The 19,946-nt window shown below is 41.1% G+C and overlaps 1 protein-coding gene across 2 annotated transcripts in view; it reads right to left on the bottom strand.

Moving 5' to 3' along the window:
- The window catches only part of KCNC1 (potassium voltage-gated channel subfamily C member 1), a 105,773-nt gene that overhangs the window by 16,259 nt on the left and 69,568 nt on the right, over positions 1-19,946 (bottom strand). For both annotated transcript variants that reach the window (XM_063398106.1, XM_063398107.1), the window contains exon 2: positions 4,004-4,937. In XM_063398106.1, the coding sequence (XP_063254176.1) occupies positions 4,004-4,937 (934 nt within the window). The remainder of the gene's footprint in view (positions 1-4,003; positions 4,938-19,946) is intronic.

Here is a 19,946-nt window from a genome sequence, read left to right as displayed (position 1 = left end):
TTAGAATACTCAAGCCTTGAGATAAGAGACACTCCAGCACAGCAGACTGTGGTTGACTGATGCTTATTTAGCTATATTCAACTAGTGGCTTTGCCACAGATCTTTCAAGTAATCTTCCTCAATTAAATTAAGCCTCAGGTCAACTGAAAATATTGGGGATTACTTCCATTTTCTCTTTGCCGTCCACTTAGCCTGTTGGGTATTTGATTGCAGTATAGTGGTTGTCCCATATAAAATGATGCCAATATGAAGCCCTGATCTTGAACAGGGCCTGTAAACAACACTGCAACATAACAACATTAATCCTTTGACATGGAGATGCTAGAATTTATTGGGTGTATGTTAAGTGAGAGGACACACAGTTCTCTAGAGCCTGAGATATCCCCAGGTCAGGGGGTTTTGGTCAAATTGGTCAGGTGAAATCTGCTGCTTTGTATCAGGCCCAGATCCACCAGGCACTCTTTAAGCAGTATCTTGAGAATTTATGGGCAGCAGAAACTGCCTTGAAGACAATGTTTTCTATAGAGGAAATTTCTCCTTTCTTAATGCTGCTGGTGAAGGTCTGTCTGCAGCAGTAGCTCTGCCATCCTCTACCCTGAAATGCCTTTCCTCCCTTCTGCTGCTTTTCCCAGCCACCCACTGGTGGGGTCAGATGGGATGGAAACAGGAAGGGTTGCTGCAGGAAGGGGAGGTATGGTAGAATGGAACTCTAACAGTCTTTGTATTGGATTAAAATCAAGTGCTGTTAATTAAAGATACCCTCCTGCCATGTGTAGATTAGCCCAGGACTGAGCTGCTGAGAGTGTTGGGGACAATAAAAAGATTTAATTCAAACCTGCCAGACTCTAAATTCAAAGCATCTTTGCTTTGCCTGCAAATGACCACAGCATCGTTGGCGGCAGCTGTGTAGCCTGTGGGCAAAGCTCTGCTGTTTGCATGCCTGTGCCAGGGAAGTGCTCCTTATCCTGGGAGGGGGCACCGGACAGAGCTGTGCTGAGCTCTCTGTAGAGCCCCCTTGGCCCTGAGGGCATGGACCAGGAACAGATGTGAGGTGCTGACTCGGTGCATGAGGGAGGGAGTCATATGGAGAACTACTTCATGCTCAGCCCTGCTTGGTGATTCCACCACAAATAATATATGGAATTAATAACTTCATGTGATGTCCGTTACACCTGAGCAACTAAGCAGGCTTTTTGTTTTTTAATAACATATTTGGATACAAATCACATGACCTTATGTGACCTAGACACTTTCACACTGAAGCTTTACAGTTAAAAATTGCAAGAAATATGCTGGACAACTTGGGCACTATTTTAGAAAAGTTAGGCACCCATTCTGTGTTCCTAGTGCAATGTTTACTAGTTGTTTACAGTTAGAGGATGTTAACCAATCTGAAGATTTTCACTGCTTGCAAGTCCCTGTTTTCATATAACGTGCAGGCAATGGTTTCAAAAACAAGTCCGTGCCTGTGAATGCTTCACGTTACAGAAATGAAACTTAACATCCAAGGCAATGCAGATCTTGTCTTACCAGTTTGGTTCTGATCTTAGTATTTTTTGCTTTTCTCCTGCACACATATAGATCTTTCCCTATTTGGAATCTAAAAGATGCAGGCAATATTTTTTGCTGCTAGTGGTGCATAATAATTACCAGAAACAGAACTCCAGCTACAGCGTTACAATTTTGTTAGCTGAAGTGTAAGTGTGCTTTGTTACTTCTTAAAATATACATGCTTGTATATGTATATAAAAATAGTCTCTCTTAATTATTGCAGAAATAGATAACTTGCTGCTACTATCAATACTTCATGGATATTGCAGTAACAGCTGAGTTTAGAGCACTGATGGTGGCGAAACAGTTCCACATTGAACCAAAACTACACGTATTCTCAGGATACCAGTGTGGAATTGTACTGAACTTGTAGAGTTCCTGGTCCTCCAGTACCCAGAGAGGACCAGGGTAAGTAATGGAAGGAACTTTATAACACCAGGGATTTCTGAGCTGATTTCACTCTGTAGCTGACTGCTAAAGTACCCCAGAGTCTGGCGTCTCTTGCACCCTATCATGGGGCAGTTGGCACACTGCTCATGGTAGGAGACACACAGTATTGCTGTGCCCTCTTTCCCTCTTGATCTGTGATGCCACAAAGGCATCTGCTTCGTGGGGAAGTTTGCTGCTTGAACATGAGCTGTGATAAGCATTTGCAACCTGAGGGGAATGGATGATAAAACCATCGATTATGTGCGCCAAGGATACAATTGGTACAGTCTATCAGTCACGTGAATTGTGATAGGCCTGTTGCAATGGAAATAGCCTTTAACAAAAACAAAATGAAAGCTATTTACCTTCTGAATGGATTTTACATACTTGCACAGAAGGGAGAAGAAATCAGAAAGGAAGAGACAAGAGAATAGGAAAGAAGAGAAAGATTCCCACCAGCTCTTCCCCTCCAAAATTAGCATTGGCATTGGTGAAGTCACACACAAAGGAAAGTCTCACTTTCTTTGTGCTTCTCACAATGACATCAACATGCATGGCTATGAGATGACGAGAAAATATCTCACTCACAATGAGTAACAAATCAGAATTTTCTTCAAAGCAAAAAAATGATAACACAAGACCATCATAGGTATATGCTAGCTCTTCCAAAACACCTCTTTTGAACTCTATGTCAGTTGAAATCACTTGGCTGGCAATCTGTCCTTTCTAATACAATGCATGGGGATATTCTGAAAAGGCTGAAAAATGTCTACTATGCAACTTGGCTGGAACATCTGCCAAAAATGAAGTTGGCATCATTTTCAACATGGTTATCTACTTTCAAATTACTCCATAGAATAAATAGTGACATTCCATGGGTAGAGGTAGATTATGGGGTTTAAAAAACTCAAATTGGAGCCCCGTAATTTTGTGTGCTATAGGAGTCTCATAGAACTGAGATATTCCCATAATTAACCACTAGCCATGGGATATTATAATATATTCCATGGTGACTAGTATTCTTTCCATTTCCCTCCCCCCTCCCAGTAGAATTAGTATGGTTAATTTTGCTCTGGTTTCACCTATTGCTAACATGAATCGGTACAATTAAAAATAAGAATGAGGCAATCACTGTTTAGGCCAAACCAGCCAATAATGACCAGTCAGACCTTTTCCAGTTGGCCTTTGCTGCTAGAAGGTTGAAAGAGCTGTAACTCCCCAACCCATACTTGCAAAAGGAGCATGTTTTAGAAAATGTGGTTCAAAACTCTTCATAGTTCTAAATGCTAAATTCTAGTGGAATATTATAGAATAGATTGATTTGCATGCCATGGAATAAACATCCTTACATCTAGTCTTGTCTCAGAGTGAGTCATTTTGCATTAGTGTCAAGAATTTGAGCTGTTGTTCTACTTTGCAGTTAATCATCAGAAAGAGACAGGATTGTCTCATGAATATGCATGATGGTATAGTTGTCCCTTCAACTTACTAGGCACCTAGTTTCTGTAATGAGATGTACAATATCTGCCATTTAAAACAGCTGAAAGGTCCCAAATGGGAACAAATGAGAAAGCATCTGGCTGTTTCAAATTCCAGCCCTGTTTTGTCAGAAAGCTCTGTAATTGCTGAGTACTTGGCTCCTACTCTGCTCTATGAAGCATTCAGCTCTCAGGAGCCTCTGAGATGCATTACACAGTCCAGCAACACAGCTGTAGAACTCTCAAAATTCTTCCACTAGATGTAACAGCTTTCCAAAATATCTTGAGACTTGTATGCCCTTAACCAGGACCAAAGTTTGGGCTCCTAGAGCGTGCTCTTATCCTTAGTTTTGCTGATCAGCCTCCACCGTACCATTTGTCCCTGCAACCTAGACTTCACACATATTATTCACTGTGTGATGGTGGGACTAGAATGGATAAATGTGCTACCCATTGCTCTAAGAAAGCAGTCTGGCTGAATCTTAAATCACTACGCGGGATGGAGGTTAACGGTCAGATGGACATTCCTCTAAGAGGTTTCCTACCTGCTCTGTTAATTTCTAAAATTTCTTCTTGGGCCAGTGGGCAAGTGTCGCTCTGAGTACTGTGGTGTGGAGAGTTTACGACAGATTTACAATAATTGGGGGATCCCAGCTGGGGTGGCCTCGGGATATGCTTCTTTTTTTTCTTTGGTAGCTTCTGCTTAGCCATAGCTAAGGAGTAATACATTCCGAAATTGTTCACAATGACAGGGACAGGCATGGCAATGGTCAGCACACCAGCGAGAGCGCAGAGGGCCCCCACCAGCATGCCTGACCAAGTCTGAGGATACATGTCTCCGTAGCCCAGGGTCGTCATGGTGACAACAGCCCACCAAAAGCCGATGGGGATATTTTTAAAGTGTGTGTGTTCACTGGCACTAGGGTCATTTGGTTTAGCACCTATTCTCTCGGCATAATAGATCATCGTGGCAAAGATTAAGACGCCCAATGCCAAAAATATGATGAGCAGCAAGAATTCGTTTGTGCTGGCACGGAGGGTGTGTCCCAAGACCCGCAACCCGACGAAGTGGCGGGTCAGCTTGAAAATTCGCAGGATTCGCACGAAACGGACTACGCGGAGGAAGCCCAGGACATCCTTAGCAGCTTTGGAAGACAGGCCACTGAGTCCAACCTCTAGATAGAAAGGCAGTATGGCCACAAAGTCAATGATGTTCAAAGAGTTTTTGATAAATTCCACCTTGTTGGGGCAGAAAGTGACTCTCATCAAGAACTCAAATGTAAACCAGACCACACAGACACCTTCGATGTAGGTGAGAAAGGCTTCCGTCTCTGCTTCCCTGTAGTGCCGCACCTGGGTGTCATTCCCGATGAATTCAGTTTCTGTCTTGTTCACAATGGGGTTAAATCTCTCGTGGGTCTCGAGGCAGAAGGTGGTAATGGAGACCAGAATGAAGAACAGGGAGGCAAATGCCACATACTGTGGAAAGAAAGATATGAGAGAAATGTTAAATGGTAGGTTAAGTGCCGGGGATTTCATTCTGAAACATTAGGGAGAGGCAAGAGCTTTATTAAATGTGAATATAATGCCAAGCCTTCTTCCTGTGGGCTTAAGATGCCAAGTCTCACCTGCAAAGACAGCCTAACATTCAGCCCAAGAGGGAAAGCAGTAAATAAGTATGTGCTAAAATCCATTCTTACACAGATTGCACCTAGTGTAAGTATAAATTTAAGCAAGCACTTAAATCTCAGGACTTTCTGTGGAATTTAAGGTTAAGGATATATTGAAATCAGTACCTTCCTGAACTTGGCCTTCTCTTACTCTCTTGCCGTAGAGAGAGAGCACACATTCCAGGACAACTGCCAGGCAGTATTTTTCTCAGCATTCTGTCAGCAGCATCGTGGCTGCTCCCAGCTTAGTGAGAGCTATGATATTTCAGATCTCAGAAAAGTGCTAGTGAATACTAGCAGCAGTCTCAGGTGGGCTCTACAGCAAGGAACAGAGTCCATGGCATCATCAGACTGTCTTAGCAAACCCCAGACAGAGGCTGAGAAGAGTCACATTATCAAACTGAGCTTTGATATTGCCTCTGTTCTCAGTTCCCTTGTCTAGATCTTTTGAGAGTGGGGGATAGGGAGGATAAGGAAGTGGTTTCAGGTAAGCCTGTCAGCTGAATCCAATGGACACAGATCTATTGGTTTTCACCAGACACAATTTGCTTGAAGAGATTCTCATTACCAGAATTAGATGACTTTTTAAAAATTATATTGGATTACAATTGCAATCTGGCTTTGAATGTTTCCAGGGATGGGGCATCCACCACCTCTCTGGGAAATCTGTGCTTGTGCTCCACCACCTTCATTGTAAAAAAATCCCCTCTTGTATGAATCCTCCCTTGTTTATTTTAAAACCATTACCCTGGGTCCTATCACAACAGTACTTACTAAAAAGTCAGTCTGCATCTTTCTTGTGAGCTCCCTTTAAGTATTGACAGGGAGACCTTGTTGACAGCAATAAGGTACCCTGAAGAATTCTATTCTGCAAGCTGATCAAGGCCAGCTTTCTCAGCTTTTCTCAGTCTTTCCTCAGCCTAAAGGAGACTTCTTGGTTGTGTTCCATGATAATTGAGGGGTTCAGTCAGTGCAGTCAGGCACTTGTAACGTCTTGTAACCACAGTTGCCCTGCTCAATCCTCCTTTAATCAATTAATTAATTTACATATATCCAAGTTTCTTTGTGTGTTGGAGTAGTACGGTCATGGTAATACCTCTTGCCTTTCCACTCCCTACATCTGTTACCTTCCTGTTGGTCTTGTGTGTCACCTTGACAAGACATGTCATATAAGGTATTTCCCTGTCTTTATGAGCATGAGCAATTGTGATAATGAAAATATTATCAAATACTCTTTTCATTTCCTTTTATTCACAGTGTCCCTTTTTCAACAGTGTAGTCAACACAGGGGTTAAAAAGAACTAGCTTCTTCTAACTGTGTGTTGCCAGTGCAATGATCTGCAGAACAAAACTGCTGCCAAAGGAACAGACCCATTAAGAATAGCCTATGCTTCAAACTATCAAAACTCTCCTGTAATTAAGAGGTTTGTCCTGTCTGCCTTTCTGGGTAGACCTAGTGCAGGTTTACACTTGACCTTCTGTATTAGCAAACAAAGTCAAAAGCATGGATTTGCCACAGTTTGAGGTGAACCATTCAATATAATACGAAGAAAATGAACCATTCAGTAGAATACAAAGAAAATGGAAGAGAATAAAATAACAAAATCATTTAGGTTGGAAGGGCCCTCTGGAGGTTGCTTGGTACAACTTCAAAGCTGGACCAGGCTGCTCTTGCCTAGTCCAGGTCTGAGTATCTCCAAGGCTGGAGATCCCACAGCCTCTCTGGGCAGCCTAGGCCAGTGTCAGGCCAGTAAGAGCAAATAAGCTTGGGAGGACACAGAAGCAGACAGACTCTTCTGCTTTTCAAATTCAGCTTTGTTGCCAAAGAGATCAGAACCATTGTCACAGATTTAAAAAATAAAACATTATTTCCCTCCAAACACTTCAGGCTGTCACAGCACTGTTATATGAGGATCTACTATACATGTTGATATGTGCTAAAATCAATGACTAATATATCTAGGAGATCAACAATATGAAGATTATGGGAACTGAGGAAGCAGGATTTGGGGTATATTTTGTATCAGATTCTCTCTTAAACAGGGAAATTTCTCCACGCACCGTTTCTCCATCTGTAAAATAGGTGATGTTGACCATGTGCTTTGTGATCCCATGTGTGCAGGTTCTATATGCTTTTATCTAAATGTTATTGGCTTTAGGATTCCAACAGTCTTCCTGAAAAATCAGCTGAAGACTTTTAAGTGGTCAAAGCACTTTTGTGTACGATATCAATAACGCTCAGAGATTAATTGTCTGCGTATCAGTCAAATGAGAAACCAAAAGCATCTTGCACCCAGCAGTCAGGAAGGTGTTCCCAGCAGCCTGAGCATGTCTGCTGTATTCCAGCCTGGGGCAGATTGTTGCAGAGAGTCGTAGAGCCCTGAGAATTCAGGCAGCAGAAGGAAGTGCTGACACTTCCTTAAGACAGGTAGCACTGACAGATGAGAAGGAGAGAGGGGAATAAAACCATTTTGCATTTTAAGGGTTTGTGAAGATGGCCCCTCTCTTAATCCTGACTTCAAATGCAATCCTCTTCTTAGTGTATACAAATATATCTCCCGAGTGAGATTTTCTGCTAAGGACAAGCTTCAGGCTGACCTTGCACAGCAAGTATCTTGAAACTGATGTTTTGCTGTAGTAAAGAGAACAAATAACCAATTCTGACCGGGCATTAAGTTCTCTGCAGTGGTACAGGTTGGCAGTGCTGTCGGTAGAGAACATGACACCCATGATCTCTCTCGTTGTTAAAACTTGTGTGCTCACACCTTGGCTTCAGAGGGTAATTGAGAGCATTTAGTCCTCACTTCAGCAGGTCAGGAAGCACCTCCTTAAATGAGTGTGAAGTGTCTGTTTCCTCCTGTCTGGATTTAACAGCATCTTTTCTCAGGGATGGGCATGTTTTTGTAGGCTTTGTGGCTTTGAAAGTGTGAGTTTGCTTTCAGGATTTCATAAAACTATGTCTGAGTAATGGTATTGACAGGAAGAATCTCAGTATTTTTCTCCAATTTAAGTGCAGAAATACCTGAAAGTCAGGCCTGACAATTGGTTCACTGACATCCATCTCTGATAGATTTCTCACCTGCAGCTTCTTGGAACACAGGAATTTAGCAGCTTACCGCAGGTATCACTAACACTGATTTGTTTGTGATCCCCAGTTCATATTGCTCTCACCCCTTCTTTCATCTGAGTATACTTTGTTAATTATCTGAAATTTAGCAAACTCTAAACGTGATCTAATAGCACAAAAATCAGTGAGTAGGCTTTCCTAGGCAGACCAGAACTAATTTTTGCCAAAGATGTGAAAAAAAGAGAGTTCTCTCTGGCCCACCATCAGAGGCCTACTGTGCCTAACATGATAACTTGTCAAATCCAGAGATGGGCAGTGCTGATAAAATCTGGTGAAGACTGTGGGACTCACACGTGTTCTATTGTCTTTGAAAATATGTCTGTCTCTTTTTATTTCACTAATAATGGTCTGAAAACTAATCAAACCAATGGATTGCTCTTGTATAATTTAGTGGTTCTTAATCTTCTTTCTCCTTACATTTTGCAGCAGTTTCTCTTCTTCCTTGGATCTGAATGAGCTGAGGGAAAGGAGTGAGGATTTTAAGAAGTGATGTCACATGCCATTTAGTTACATAATGGCATCTAAAATTTTCTATAATTAAAGAATATACCTAGGTGAAGTATTTGAAGTGATCAAAACTCTTTTATTTGCTTTGACATGTGAATGATTTCTATTTCACTAGAAATGCTGCTGCTATCACTTTTTTTTCTGACTCTAATACCAACAAAGAAAAATCTCAGATTGTCCAAAACCACAAAAGCCATAAGCGAAGGTAGAGAGGAGATTTAAAAGGGGGAGATTTGGATTAAAATGTGAGTTACATTAAAATGTTTTCATTCTGGAGAGAGAAGAAGTTATACTCCTGCATAATTTCTCTTAATACTGGCTATATTTTAATAAGTTTATTTTGAAAATGTCTAAAAGGTGTCATGCCCCTAAATGGAGAATTTTGTAACCTAAATGATATTGCCTCTGATCAAATTTATCTATCTATCTATCTATCTATCTATCTATCTATCTATCTATCTATCTATCTATCTATCTATCAGTCTACCTATATCTATCTCTATCTATCTATCTATCTATCTATCTATCTATCTATCTATCTATCTATCTATCTATCTATCTATCTATCTTTTCTCCCTGCCTTATGTCTAACCCAGCCATTTTTGCCAGTGCAATGGGAATATGAATTACCAATTAATTCATGACAGTGGTGTTTCACATCAACTTTGCATGGCTGTAAAAGGAGCAAGGTAATGGGGTGAGATGTAGCCACTCATGAATAATTAGCCAGCATCTTTCCACTCAGCATGGAAAGAAAACAAAAGTCCAACAGCCTAAAAAACCCAAATAAACCTCCTAATACATGAGGATTTAGAGGCTAGGTTTAGATAAAAGGTCTGAGTATTTGACCAAACTATTAAATACACAGGTATTGCTGTTTATTTCTAGGAGTAGTTTTCTAAAAGAGCACATTGTCTTGCATGTCTTGGATAGTTCTGGTCTTGGAGATAAGAAGCATTTTTTGTGCTTGGGTCTACACAAATATGCTGGGTAATGTGCTAGAGTTCCACTGGTGCCTGGAATTCCCAGACTTTAGTACAGATAGGCAGTAAATGCTGGTGATGAAATACCAGGACAGAAATCAGATGAGTGAGGCTCTTTTCCAGCCTCCACCATTGACACATTCAAGCATGTGGGCCTGCATCTTCTGCAACATCCTTTGTCCATCTTTTTTAAAATTTAATTGAGATAATAAACTCTTTGGGGCTTGGATGTGTCTGCCAACTCACATCAGCTCCCTGTCCAGACCGATGGATGTCTGGAGTGGGGACTTGGGAAGGGAGGCCTTGGCTGAGTCTTGGCAGCACTCCTAGATCAGAGACAACAAGGAAAGTGTGTGGTGGCAGTGGAAGCAGCAGGGCTTTGCAAGTCAGGTTTCCGTAACTCTGGAGCTTGTTTTCTAGGAAATAGCGGTGTACACAACACACTATCCATAATTCATTCCGGATCACACGTTCACAGCGAGTTAGTAGCAGCTGCATGCCGCAGACACGTGCTCTTCTCCTTTGATACTGCTCAGAATCATTTACCAATCCTACTCAAGCTAGATGGGAGAAAAGAAACACAGCACACTCAGAGAAGATTTGCCAGCCTTTTCTTTTCCATCTGCTATCAGAAATATTTTTAAAAGTGATTCTTAATCCTTTCATAGGGAAATTTAGGAAATTGTACCCTCCCAAGAACCTCTGGATGAAAAGCAGAGGAAGGTGGCATTTTGACTGAACTACATCTGTTAAAGCATCAGGAAATTCTCAATATAAGTGGCGCCATCTCTTTCTACTGATCTGTTTCAATGAGCTTCAGTTTTGATGTGAAAAAGCTTTAAATCACTACATGATAACACTCCTGGTCCTGTTGAACCAGCAAAGAAGAGGAACTAAGCAGTTGTCATCTCAGTCTGTATGAGCAGGCTCCTGAGCAGTAGGTTTGCTGCTTCTTTCTTAGAGGACCCAGGGCTTGCCAAGACTGAAATGGGAGGTGAGAACATACGACTCACCAGAGCTTTGTCCCTGAAGGAGAAATGATGGTAGTCTTACTGCTATGGAGCTTCCAGAAAAGTATATTGTGACTCTAGTGAGATCTACTATATTTGAGTTAGTTTGTTTGGGGGTTTTGTTGTTTGTTTTGGGGGAATGGGAGAGGGCTGAGTGGTGTAGATGGGCAGAATAATATAAAAATCCCAAGTCTAGTGACATTTCATTGTTTATCACTGCTACACACTTGCAGGAAAAAGTTAGGCTCTGAAGAGTTTCAAAAACATATGCTGGCAACATAGGAGTTTGTTTTCTACAAAACATCAGTAATTCAAATATACCCAGAGACCTGTGCTAGACCTGCATAAAGCACTGGGGTTTCTATTTACAAGGTATCTCTTTAAGTACTTTGCCAGCTTTCTTTTACAGTAGTTTATCTGATTGAGATTTGTCTCTCAAAATTACTGCACTTCCCTGAAAATGCTAATATTTGCCCATCTGTGACCCAAATCTCAAAGATTTGCCTCGCTTTTGTTTTAATCTGTACATGGTACTTAAACCACTCTTAATTTAAAATAAATTTAGTTTAGTCCATGTGTTTCCCAAATTATTTAATGAGATAAATCTTTTTGCTGCAGCTCAGCCAAAGTATGGGTTAAGTGAAAACTGCTTTAAAATACTTAGCTTTATAAACACTTTATTATGTCAAGACCAATTTTCCAGGTTTTCTTAGAGATATGGACCCTGATTCAAACAAATGACTCATTTTTAATGTGGCAGCAATTCTGCTGAATTTCTGAAAGTAATACTGAATCTGTATGACTGATCAGATGACTAAATGTGGGCACATGATACCAGCAACCAGATAATGCTGGGGAAGTGAGCAAAAGCTTGGACTCTGTCAAAAAGCAACCTCTGCAATATTTCATTAAGAATCCTCATGGAAGTTGTTTCAAGACCCTATGAGCAATGATCATGAAAAGGAAATTATTTGCATGGGGAAAAAATCCCATTATTTTTTAATGGGTGTAGTGTAGGTCTGTGAGGGTACAATCAGATGTTAGCACCAAGCTGTTCTCAGTGAAGGGAGAGATGACGCTCTCAGCTGTCTGCTTTTCAGTGAGATGATAAGACAATTGATAGAGAAGCTCACATCAGCAAACATGCTGACAACTTACAAGGTTATTCAAATTCATGTTTCATAGCTGAGACAAATGGAAGAAGGAGCCTTGCAGATAGACAGAGCTTGCTCTAGAGTCGGATAAAAAGTCCACTAGCAGCTTATGGATCAAATGATTATGTAATGCCAAAAAATATATGACAGCTTGCAAAAAAATCTTGGAATGCTTTGTGGCATGCAGACACGAAACAATGTGTTAAAAAAAATGTGCAGTCATCTGTGGAAAATATGCTTAAGTTATTCGGTGTTGACATTGCAATAAATAAATTAGAAGCTGATCTCTCAAATGTTAGTCCTAGCAGGCAGCCACGTGCTTTGACAAGGTAGTTACTGGGATAAGCAAGGCTGCATTAGAACTGGAAGTGGGGTATGTACAGTGCTCGTCTGGGGCCACGTGGCCAGCCAGGTGGTCACCAGACAAGGGCTGGAATGGTTCTTTGTCACAGCCAAGCCTTCCAGTTTCACCTAGGACAGATTAATTCTTGTGAATTAATAGAAACATTGACACAGAAGAGAATTTATTTTGCAAAGCTTCCTTGCTGCTCCCTAGTCTGGTAGTGAAAACTAAATGGGAACAGTATGGTGGGACCAAGGAATGTTTCATATTGCTCAGCAATGGCACAGTGGGAAATTCTTAACATATATGGATTCCTGATCCAAAAGGGCTCCAAGACTCCTGCAGCTGAGTATATGAGACATAGCAGAAGGGGCTGTAAGTGTGAAAGTAAGCCTTCCATCTCTGAGGGAATGCAGAAATGTATGCTTGATAGGGACCTTCAAAATGGTCATTTCCCTGCCCCAAAACGGTCTTTGATCATTCCTGAAAGGCAGCTACACTGACTGGTGTTAAGGATCTCTACTGGTGAATATCATAGAAATTCAGCAAGAATTTAATCCCAGTATTTCACAATTTTTTATCTATATTTTTTCTTCCTAATTCCTAACCAAAATCATCTTCATCTTAAGCTTTTTCACTTTCCATCACAGACAGCTAAGCATTTAGGAAATTTTCAGGTGTTTTCTTTCTTTTGTAAGCTTACAACCACTAAACATTATAACATCCCATGAGTCATAGACATCTGTTTTCATATGCTCATGCTTTTGCTGCATAAATTCAATATAATTATTAATCTCATTTTCAGATTATGCCACACACTTTTATGCTGTCAAAAGCTTTAAGATTAAAGAAACTGAGAAAGTAATGCAATATATCATACATGGAACATAAACTAACACATGGCAAAGGAAACCAGAGAACTTTAATTGCCCATTAATACTAGGAGTTTCAATCTTTTTCTGTTAGGCAGTTGGTAATATTTTTTAGACTCTGCACAGTTTCTGTTCTAAACTGAGATGGAGAGCTTTGTAGCAATGAATGGTGGTGGTGTCATGCGTTAGGATTTTCAGGATCTCACCTCACCACCTTTGTTCTGGATTTATCTCCTGAGAATATCACACTTCCTTCCTCTCTAACTTGCTGCTGGTCTATTTTTTCCCTTTTTGTTACAGCTTCTGCACTGTGACTTGCCCAAAGGTGGCTTAACTCATATGCTTATGCTTACATGGTGTGCAGCCTCTCTCAAACCTACTTTTGAAATGATGCTAGAAGAGCTGGAGACATTTTTTCTGCAGCCTTTTGGAGTCCACCCTTGGTGAGGTTTGATTCACCAACCTCAGCTTCACAGCAGCCCCCAGAAATGAAATTGTTACAGGTATGAAGGATGTAGAGGATGCTCAGTGGTCTCTAGCTCCTTTAGAAAGAGCATGTCCCGCTCACTTACCTGTTTTTTTTTTGGAAGAGGAAACCCTCCATTGCGTGGGAGTATTGAGTGCAAAACTCCTTAAGGAAACTCCTAAGCAGAGGGAGGCTTTGCCCTGAATGTAGAACTCTTTAACTTAACATGGAAGGCCAACTTTTCTCCCTGTGGCTTTTAAGCCAAGATATTTGGTGTGTGTTCGGATCATGTTTGTGTGCAGGCAATAATGCTTCTCATTCAAGACAACTTAAATGAGTACCTGTCTAACCTTTCGTAGTTTGCCATATGGGCGGGCTGGCTACATAACCAGCCTTGGACAGGGTGTGAGGTCTGTCTGCACACCTTCCACACACGTTCACACAGAGCTACTGGGGTGTGGCAGGCTGTAGGATGCTGCTGGCAGCTCCTACATGGGATGAAGTGGAAGGTCCAGAATGCATCAAGCCCCAGAGGTGAGCAGTTTGTGTCTGTAGTGGGATCCTTAATCCAATTTCTCTCCCAAAGCAATACTATAGCAAAAATAATTATAATAGAATTCCTCTACAGACCAACTTATTTCGTATTTGACCATGGATTTTGAAGCCTCAGTTTCTGACTCTGTGGAATATGTTCCAAAGAGATTTAAATTCTGGGAGCAGCTGAGTGTTTACCCTCTGATAGTTGAGTTTAGCACCTCAGAACAGAGGCACTCAAAATAACTCATCACCCTGGAAAACTGGAAGCCCTGGGATTGCTATGGTGCCAGTAAATGTTGAGCTCAGGATTTCCTGTTTTCACTGCAGTTTATGTGGATGGATATCACAGATTCCCTGAAAAGCCAGAGTTCTTAACAAGGTGGCTAAAAATAAGGATGTAAAACCTCAGGCATTTCAATGACTGCTTCATTTTAGATAATTTCACATAATTCAGAGAAACGTTTTCTTCATATTTTTTCCCAGATTATGACTAGCAGTGTGTTGTAGGCACTATCCCTCCCATATTGTTTGCTTAGCTTAATCCATAGCTACCAGTTTTTGCTTTTAAAGCATTATGGCCACAGTTCTTCCCTACCTTTGGGTAGTGTGTAGCACAAAAGTCCTGTTAAGCTCCTAGGTGGCCTAAATATGTTACTAAATATTGAGACCTTTTTGTGCCTTTGCTCTACAAAACCTAAATATCAAATATCAACATTATTATATAATTATATAAAAGTATAAAAGTATATCCACATTACTTAGAATTGCAACTATTACAAACCAAAAAGAAAAAAAAAACCCTATTAAAAAATTAGACAGTATTTTGGAAAGCAGGGGATGTTTTCATTCCCTAGTTAGGCAGAGGTTCTTGCACAGCTTAATTTGTGCAAGGATAATGCACAGGATGGAACATACAAAATTTCTACTGACAGCAATCTTTGTCAGTACTGGGTTTTGACTGGCTGTGAGCCATTTTAGATATCCAAATTAGTGACAACATAACTTATAAAACTGTGTTGGTAGCTCTTTTAGGCATCTTCCAAAATAGCCTTTGTCATGAAAGAAAGATGGGGATGAATGTTTGAGCAGGGCCTGTTGCAATTACATGAGAATTAACGGTTTTAAACTAAATGAGAGAGTCAGGCTTAGATATAAAGAAGAAGTTTTTCATTATAAGACTGGTAAAACACCAGAAGAGGTTGTCCAGAGCAGTTGTAGGTGTCCCATCCCTGGAAACATTCAAGGCCAGGTTAGACAGGGCTCTGAGCAACCTGATGTAGTCGATGATGTCCCTGCACATCACACACTTTGCTTCCCCAGTAATTTTTTATTCTTTTCATAATCTCAAGGAAAACAGCCCATTTTGATGAGATTCCACTGTTTTGTGGGCAAGTATAGATGTGATATTTACAGAAATCAACGTACCACCCGGACTCATGAGGGCATCTGCCATGGCATGAGCTGCCACCGTGTAAGTGACACAGGGCAGTGAGAGCACATTGCCACCCCCCTTGCTGACAGCACCATCCTGATTTCCAGGAGAATGTTGTAGCATCCTTTCTTTCCACAGAACAATATTTTCTCCTACTGTACTCAATCAAGCCACAGTAATGGCCTACAGACATGCAAAAACTCTGTCCTTACGTAGAGGAGAGCAATGAAAAAGCCTTGTCCTCATTGTTATGTTTTTTAAGGCTAAATTGGTGAGTGCCATCTAGCACCTGTGACACCAACCCTGCTATCAGCTACATGTGGTGATCACCCCTCCCATGAGCCAGTTCAGTGTTGGCAGCTGCAGAGGCCTTGCAGAGGGAGGATTTCTCGGGGTATTGTTGAAGAGCTGATTGCTTGGCATTGTCAAAAGGGCTCCCAACAGCCCTTTGCAGGTGGGAGACACTCTCCCATCTGGTGCTGCACTAAGTACATCTCTCAGCCCCTTTTAGCTGGGGCTACAGAAGGCTCAGGAGGAGCCTTTTGAACCCCTCCTGGGAGGTGTGTTGCATAAGCAACATGCAAGCACTTCTGAAACTAACCTCTTGTGCAGTCAAGGTCAAAAGGAAGATGGAGATATTCAGAAAGGATCACAAGGTAAGTCATAGCCTAAACCTAGAGAAAATTTGCTTTCTGCACAATGTAAAAGGAATGTGCAATATTCCAAAAGCTTTGCTAGCAATGTTATGCAACTGTGTTTAGTTTGTGTTCTGCAGTACACTCAACATCTTGTTGGACAATAGGATCCTCTCCACTATTACTGTTTACTGTCTTCTGGCTGTGTCATCTGTGGTGTATTTTCATTTCCTAGGTTCATTCAAGTGCACATGCAGGTACAATGCTAAGTGTGGTTGAAGAACCACTTCAGTTTCTGAATTCTAACCTCAGACATAAAGCAAATAGCTTTCATTTGAAATAGCTCTGTTTGAATATTATGCATCTACCGGCACTACAAAGAATCCAAAACACTCTAGCATGTAACAGTGTGGAACTCTACACCTTGGAAGTGCTGCTGAAATGTTAATATAGGTATCAATCTCTGCAACTGTTTTGTAAGGCAAAACAAGTAAGTACTACTTCTGTCCCACAGACAAGGTGATTGTCTTTAGAGCCTGTATTTCTCAAGTATGGTGTTCTAACTTTAACTACATGACTACCAATACTGAGGTCTTGAATTGGGGTAAAATTAGGGAGTAGTGCTCCAAATCTGTATCTTAATATCTGAACTTTCCCAGGGGTGGATATTCTGTGAAATTTGGAGTGCCGGGCTGTTGTTAGGGTACTGTGTCTGTTGGCCAAGACATGGTGCCCCAGAGTTGTGTTTGCAGAGTTCAAAGCCATCTGCTTGTGAAATTCCAGCTCGGTCCTTGAGCCGTGTTCTTCCTTTTAACCTTGCAGTGCAGCGAGTCCAGCACACAGCAGATGTACATGAGGTGGGGAGAGAAGAGAATGGGGAGGCAGTGCTCAGATCCATGTAGGGTCTTAGTGTTTTGTTCTTTGTGCCACCCTGTGACATCAGTGACTGTGGAAATGGCCATCGTGGGTTAAGAAAAGGATGAAAACATTTCCACTGCCCTTTCTAGTGTCCTCAATACTTTGTCATGTGACTTTGAAGTCCTCAAAGCTAAGAAGTCTTATATTATTTTAATATGATCAGACTAAAGGTTTATTAAAATTTAGCCCTTCAGGAGATTTTGGTTTGGAGACTCAATAACTGAAAAGCCAGAAATCACTAATCACTTCTGGAAATCTTCCCTAGCAAGTATGCATACGATAGGCACAGAACTGCATAAAATTTAAGGGAAAGTGAGAGGGGATTGGAGGTGAAGTTGGAGAAGAGAAGAGAAAGGCAGGACTCGTGTTCAAGCCAGGTATTCTGTTAGCAAACAAGGATGAAAAATAGCATTCACCCTGGAAGGCTTATTCTCCCTGGCTCTGTTTCTAATTCTTAAGTGATTTGTGGCACTTGTGTGCTGCCCTAAGCCTGCTTATAACACCAACTATGCGTGATTGAATGTTGGGGGAGAGCACAAAAACTGTTTCCTAGGGAGGGAAAGTTAAAGGGGATTTTAAAACATAGGGCTAGCTGGGAATCAGAAGGTGTCCAAATCAAAGTTTGTGGTTATTTTTAAAAAATTATTTATTTCTCAATCAGACCTTGAAGTTTTTCTTATATTTAACTTGCAGAATAACCTCAATGAGGTTAAAGAGGCATTGTGACCTCTTCTGTGAATGCCCTGTGTCTCAGATTAAGGTGCACAGTTTTCTGGAAAGGTGGAAAAGCCTTTTCCTGTCTTGATGCATTAGGTGCAAGCAACATCCCTAAACAGATTATTTGCAGTTTAGCAACATAAATGCCACTCTAACCTCAGGATAATTCAGAGGACACAGATTTGAGTGCAGTAAGTGGTTTCCTCCATAAAACCATCTCTTCCAGGCATAGGAAGCACATCTCGGGTGCTGACTGGAACCTGGGAAGTTGAATGCACTCCCTGCTGCCACTTCACCTGCCTCAGAAACAAGGATCCAGGATTTCTGACCCTTTTTTCCATATCTCATTAAGCAATCCAGACCATCACCTGTTTGTGGGGAGCTTTGATACACAGAGAATTTACAGTGTGGTAGGAATCCATTTCTATACCACTTCTTCCAGTGAGCCACAGAACTGGGTTTTGATGTGAAATGTTGAGCTGAGTATGTGAAGATCGAGCTAGTCATAATCCAAGTTTGTGGATTCCAGATCTAAGCTCTTCATAACACAGTCACTGAGGTAAAGATTTGCAGCAGAAAAATTCACTTATCTTTAACCTGTCGTTGTGGGTTTACAAAATTTGCATTTTGCAGACCCTTTTGTCTCAGTGCAAGTGTTGACAGAGTACTAGGATTCCTTATTTTTTTTTTTAATTCCTTTTCAAAATAGTCACAAAAGTTGGGGAGGGAGGAATTGCCAACCGTATTTTAAAGGAGCTGTAGCCATGGTAACAGAGGTACCTTCAGTTGCCAAGGTAACAAATTCAGCTCCACGGTCTTGCTGTAAAGCCAGACAAATCTACTCATGATTTGTTGATTTTAAGATGATTTATAAATTGTTGAGCTATTTTAGGCACTTAAATCCATAAATCAAAATGTCTGTTGAAACGACCAATACATTGTACTATTTATGCTTTATTCACCCCATTCTTATTTCACCAACTGGTTCCCCCTATCAATGTCTCTAGGCTTTTTCCAGTCCTAGTTTTTCTTATTTATTGTTTAGAAAACGGATCTTTCATCAGAAACAGATGATTCATATTGCTGTTTGTAAATCTCATTTATTTGAGAAATTCTAGCCCCCTCCCATACCTCTCCTGCTCTGTATTGCAGTCTCTAAATGGAGCTTTATGTACTTCTGCCCTGAAACAACAAAATATGCTTTGCTAAAAATTTGCTAATGAATTAAATCAATACAATTTGGAATGAGTTCTATCTCAAACAATCAATACAGGCCCAGTGATGTACAACAGGCAGGCAGGTGAATTGGTCTAAATAAATTTACAATTGATTTTACTTTTAAAACCAAATTAGGACACTTATAGTCTTAACAAACAAGATCAACTGCAACTTATGCAAACAAGAGTATTCCTGGTTTTGTCTTTTTTAATACTAGTAATGAACCTGTTACTTTTTAAAGCTTAGTAACTTTTATTCCTGGGCTAATATGCACAGTTTCTGGGCCCAAAGGCATGGGTTGGCTATTATTAAAAATGGTCATGTTTATTAATTTCTCAGATTGTTTTCACTAGTAACTTGTGGTAGCCTCTGCTTGTTAATGAGCACTAAAGAATTGCATAATTCAGTGTAAGTTAGGTAACAGGTTTGCATGCCTGTGTGCTGGTATGGATGTGCATGAGGGCCAGGACTGGCTTCTGAAGGCACTGGTGGGATGGGTGGGTGCACCAGCACCGTGTGCCTTGGTTTCCCTCTTTCCCATCTGAATTCCCCACTTTGCTACTGGCTTGTGTGCCCAAGGAAGAGTGACCCTTGAGGGAGAATGCTTTTTGTCCAGGTGGGGCATTGTGCTGAGTCTACGCTGCTTGATGCTGGCAGGAGGATGTCCAGAGCCATGCATTCGAAGGTCATCAGAGCTGCATGGGCACAGAGGGCTTGGATCTGGAAGGAGCATAGCTGTGACAGTCTGCCCAAGTCTGCAGGATCTGCCATTCCTAATCTGCTAATTTGGAGGTATTTCCCCTGCACTGATGACTCACTCGGAGACATGCGGCAGGCAAATCACTGGGAGGGGAGCGAAATGTAGCTCTTCAGAAATATGCAGTGCCTGCTACATTCAC

Source organism: Prinia subflava, chromosome 5 (genome assembly GCF_021018805.1).
Source record: "Prinia subflava isolate CZ2003 ecotype Zambia chromosome 5, Cam_Psub_1.2, whole genome shotgun sequence".
Classification (NCBI taxonomy): Eukaryota; Metazoa; Chordata; class Aves; order Passeriformes; family Cisticolidae; genus Prinia; species Prinia subflava.
The sequence above is the reverse complement of the archived record's forward strand: the minus strand, read 5'-3'. Positions and strand labels throughout refer to the sequence as shown.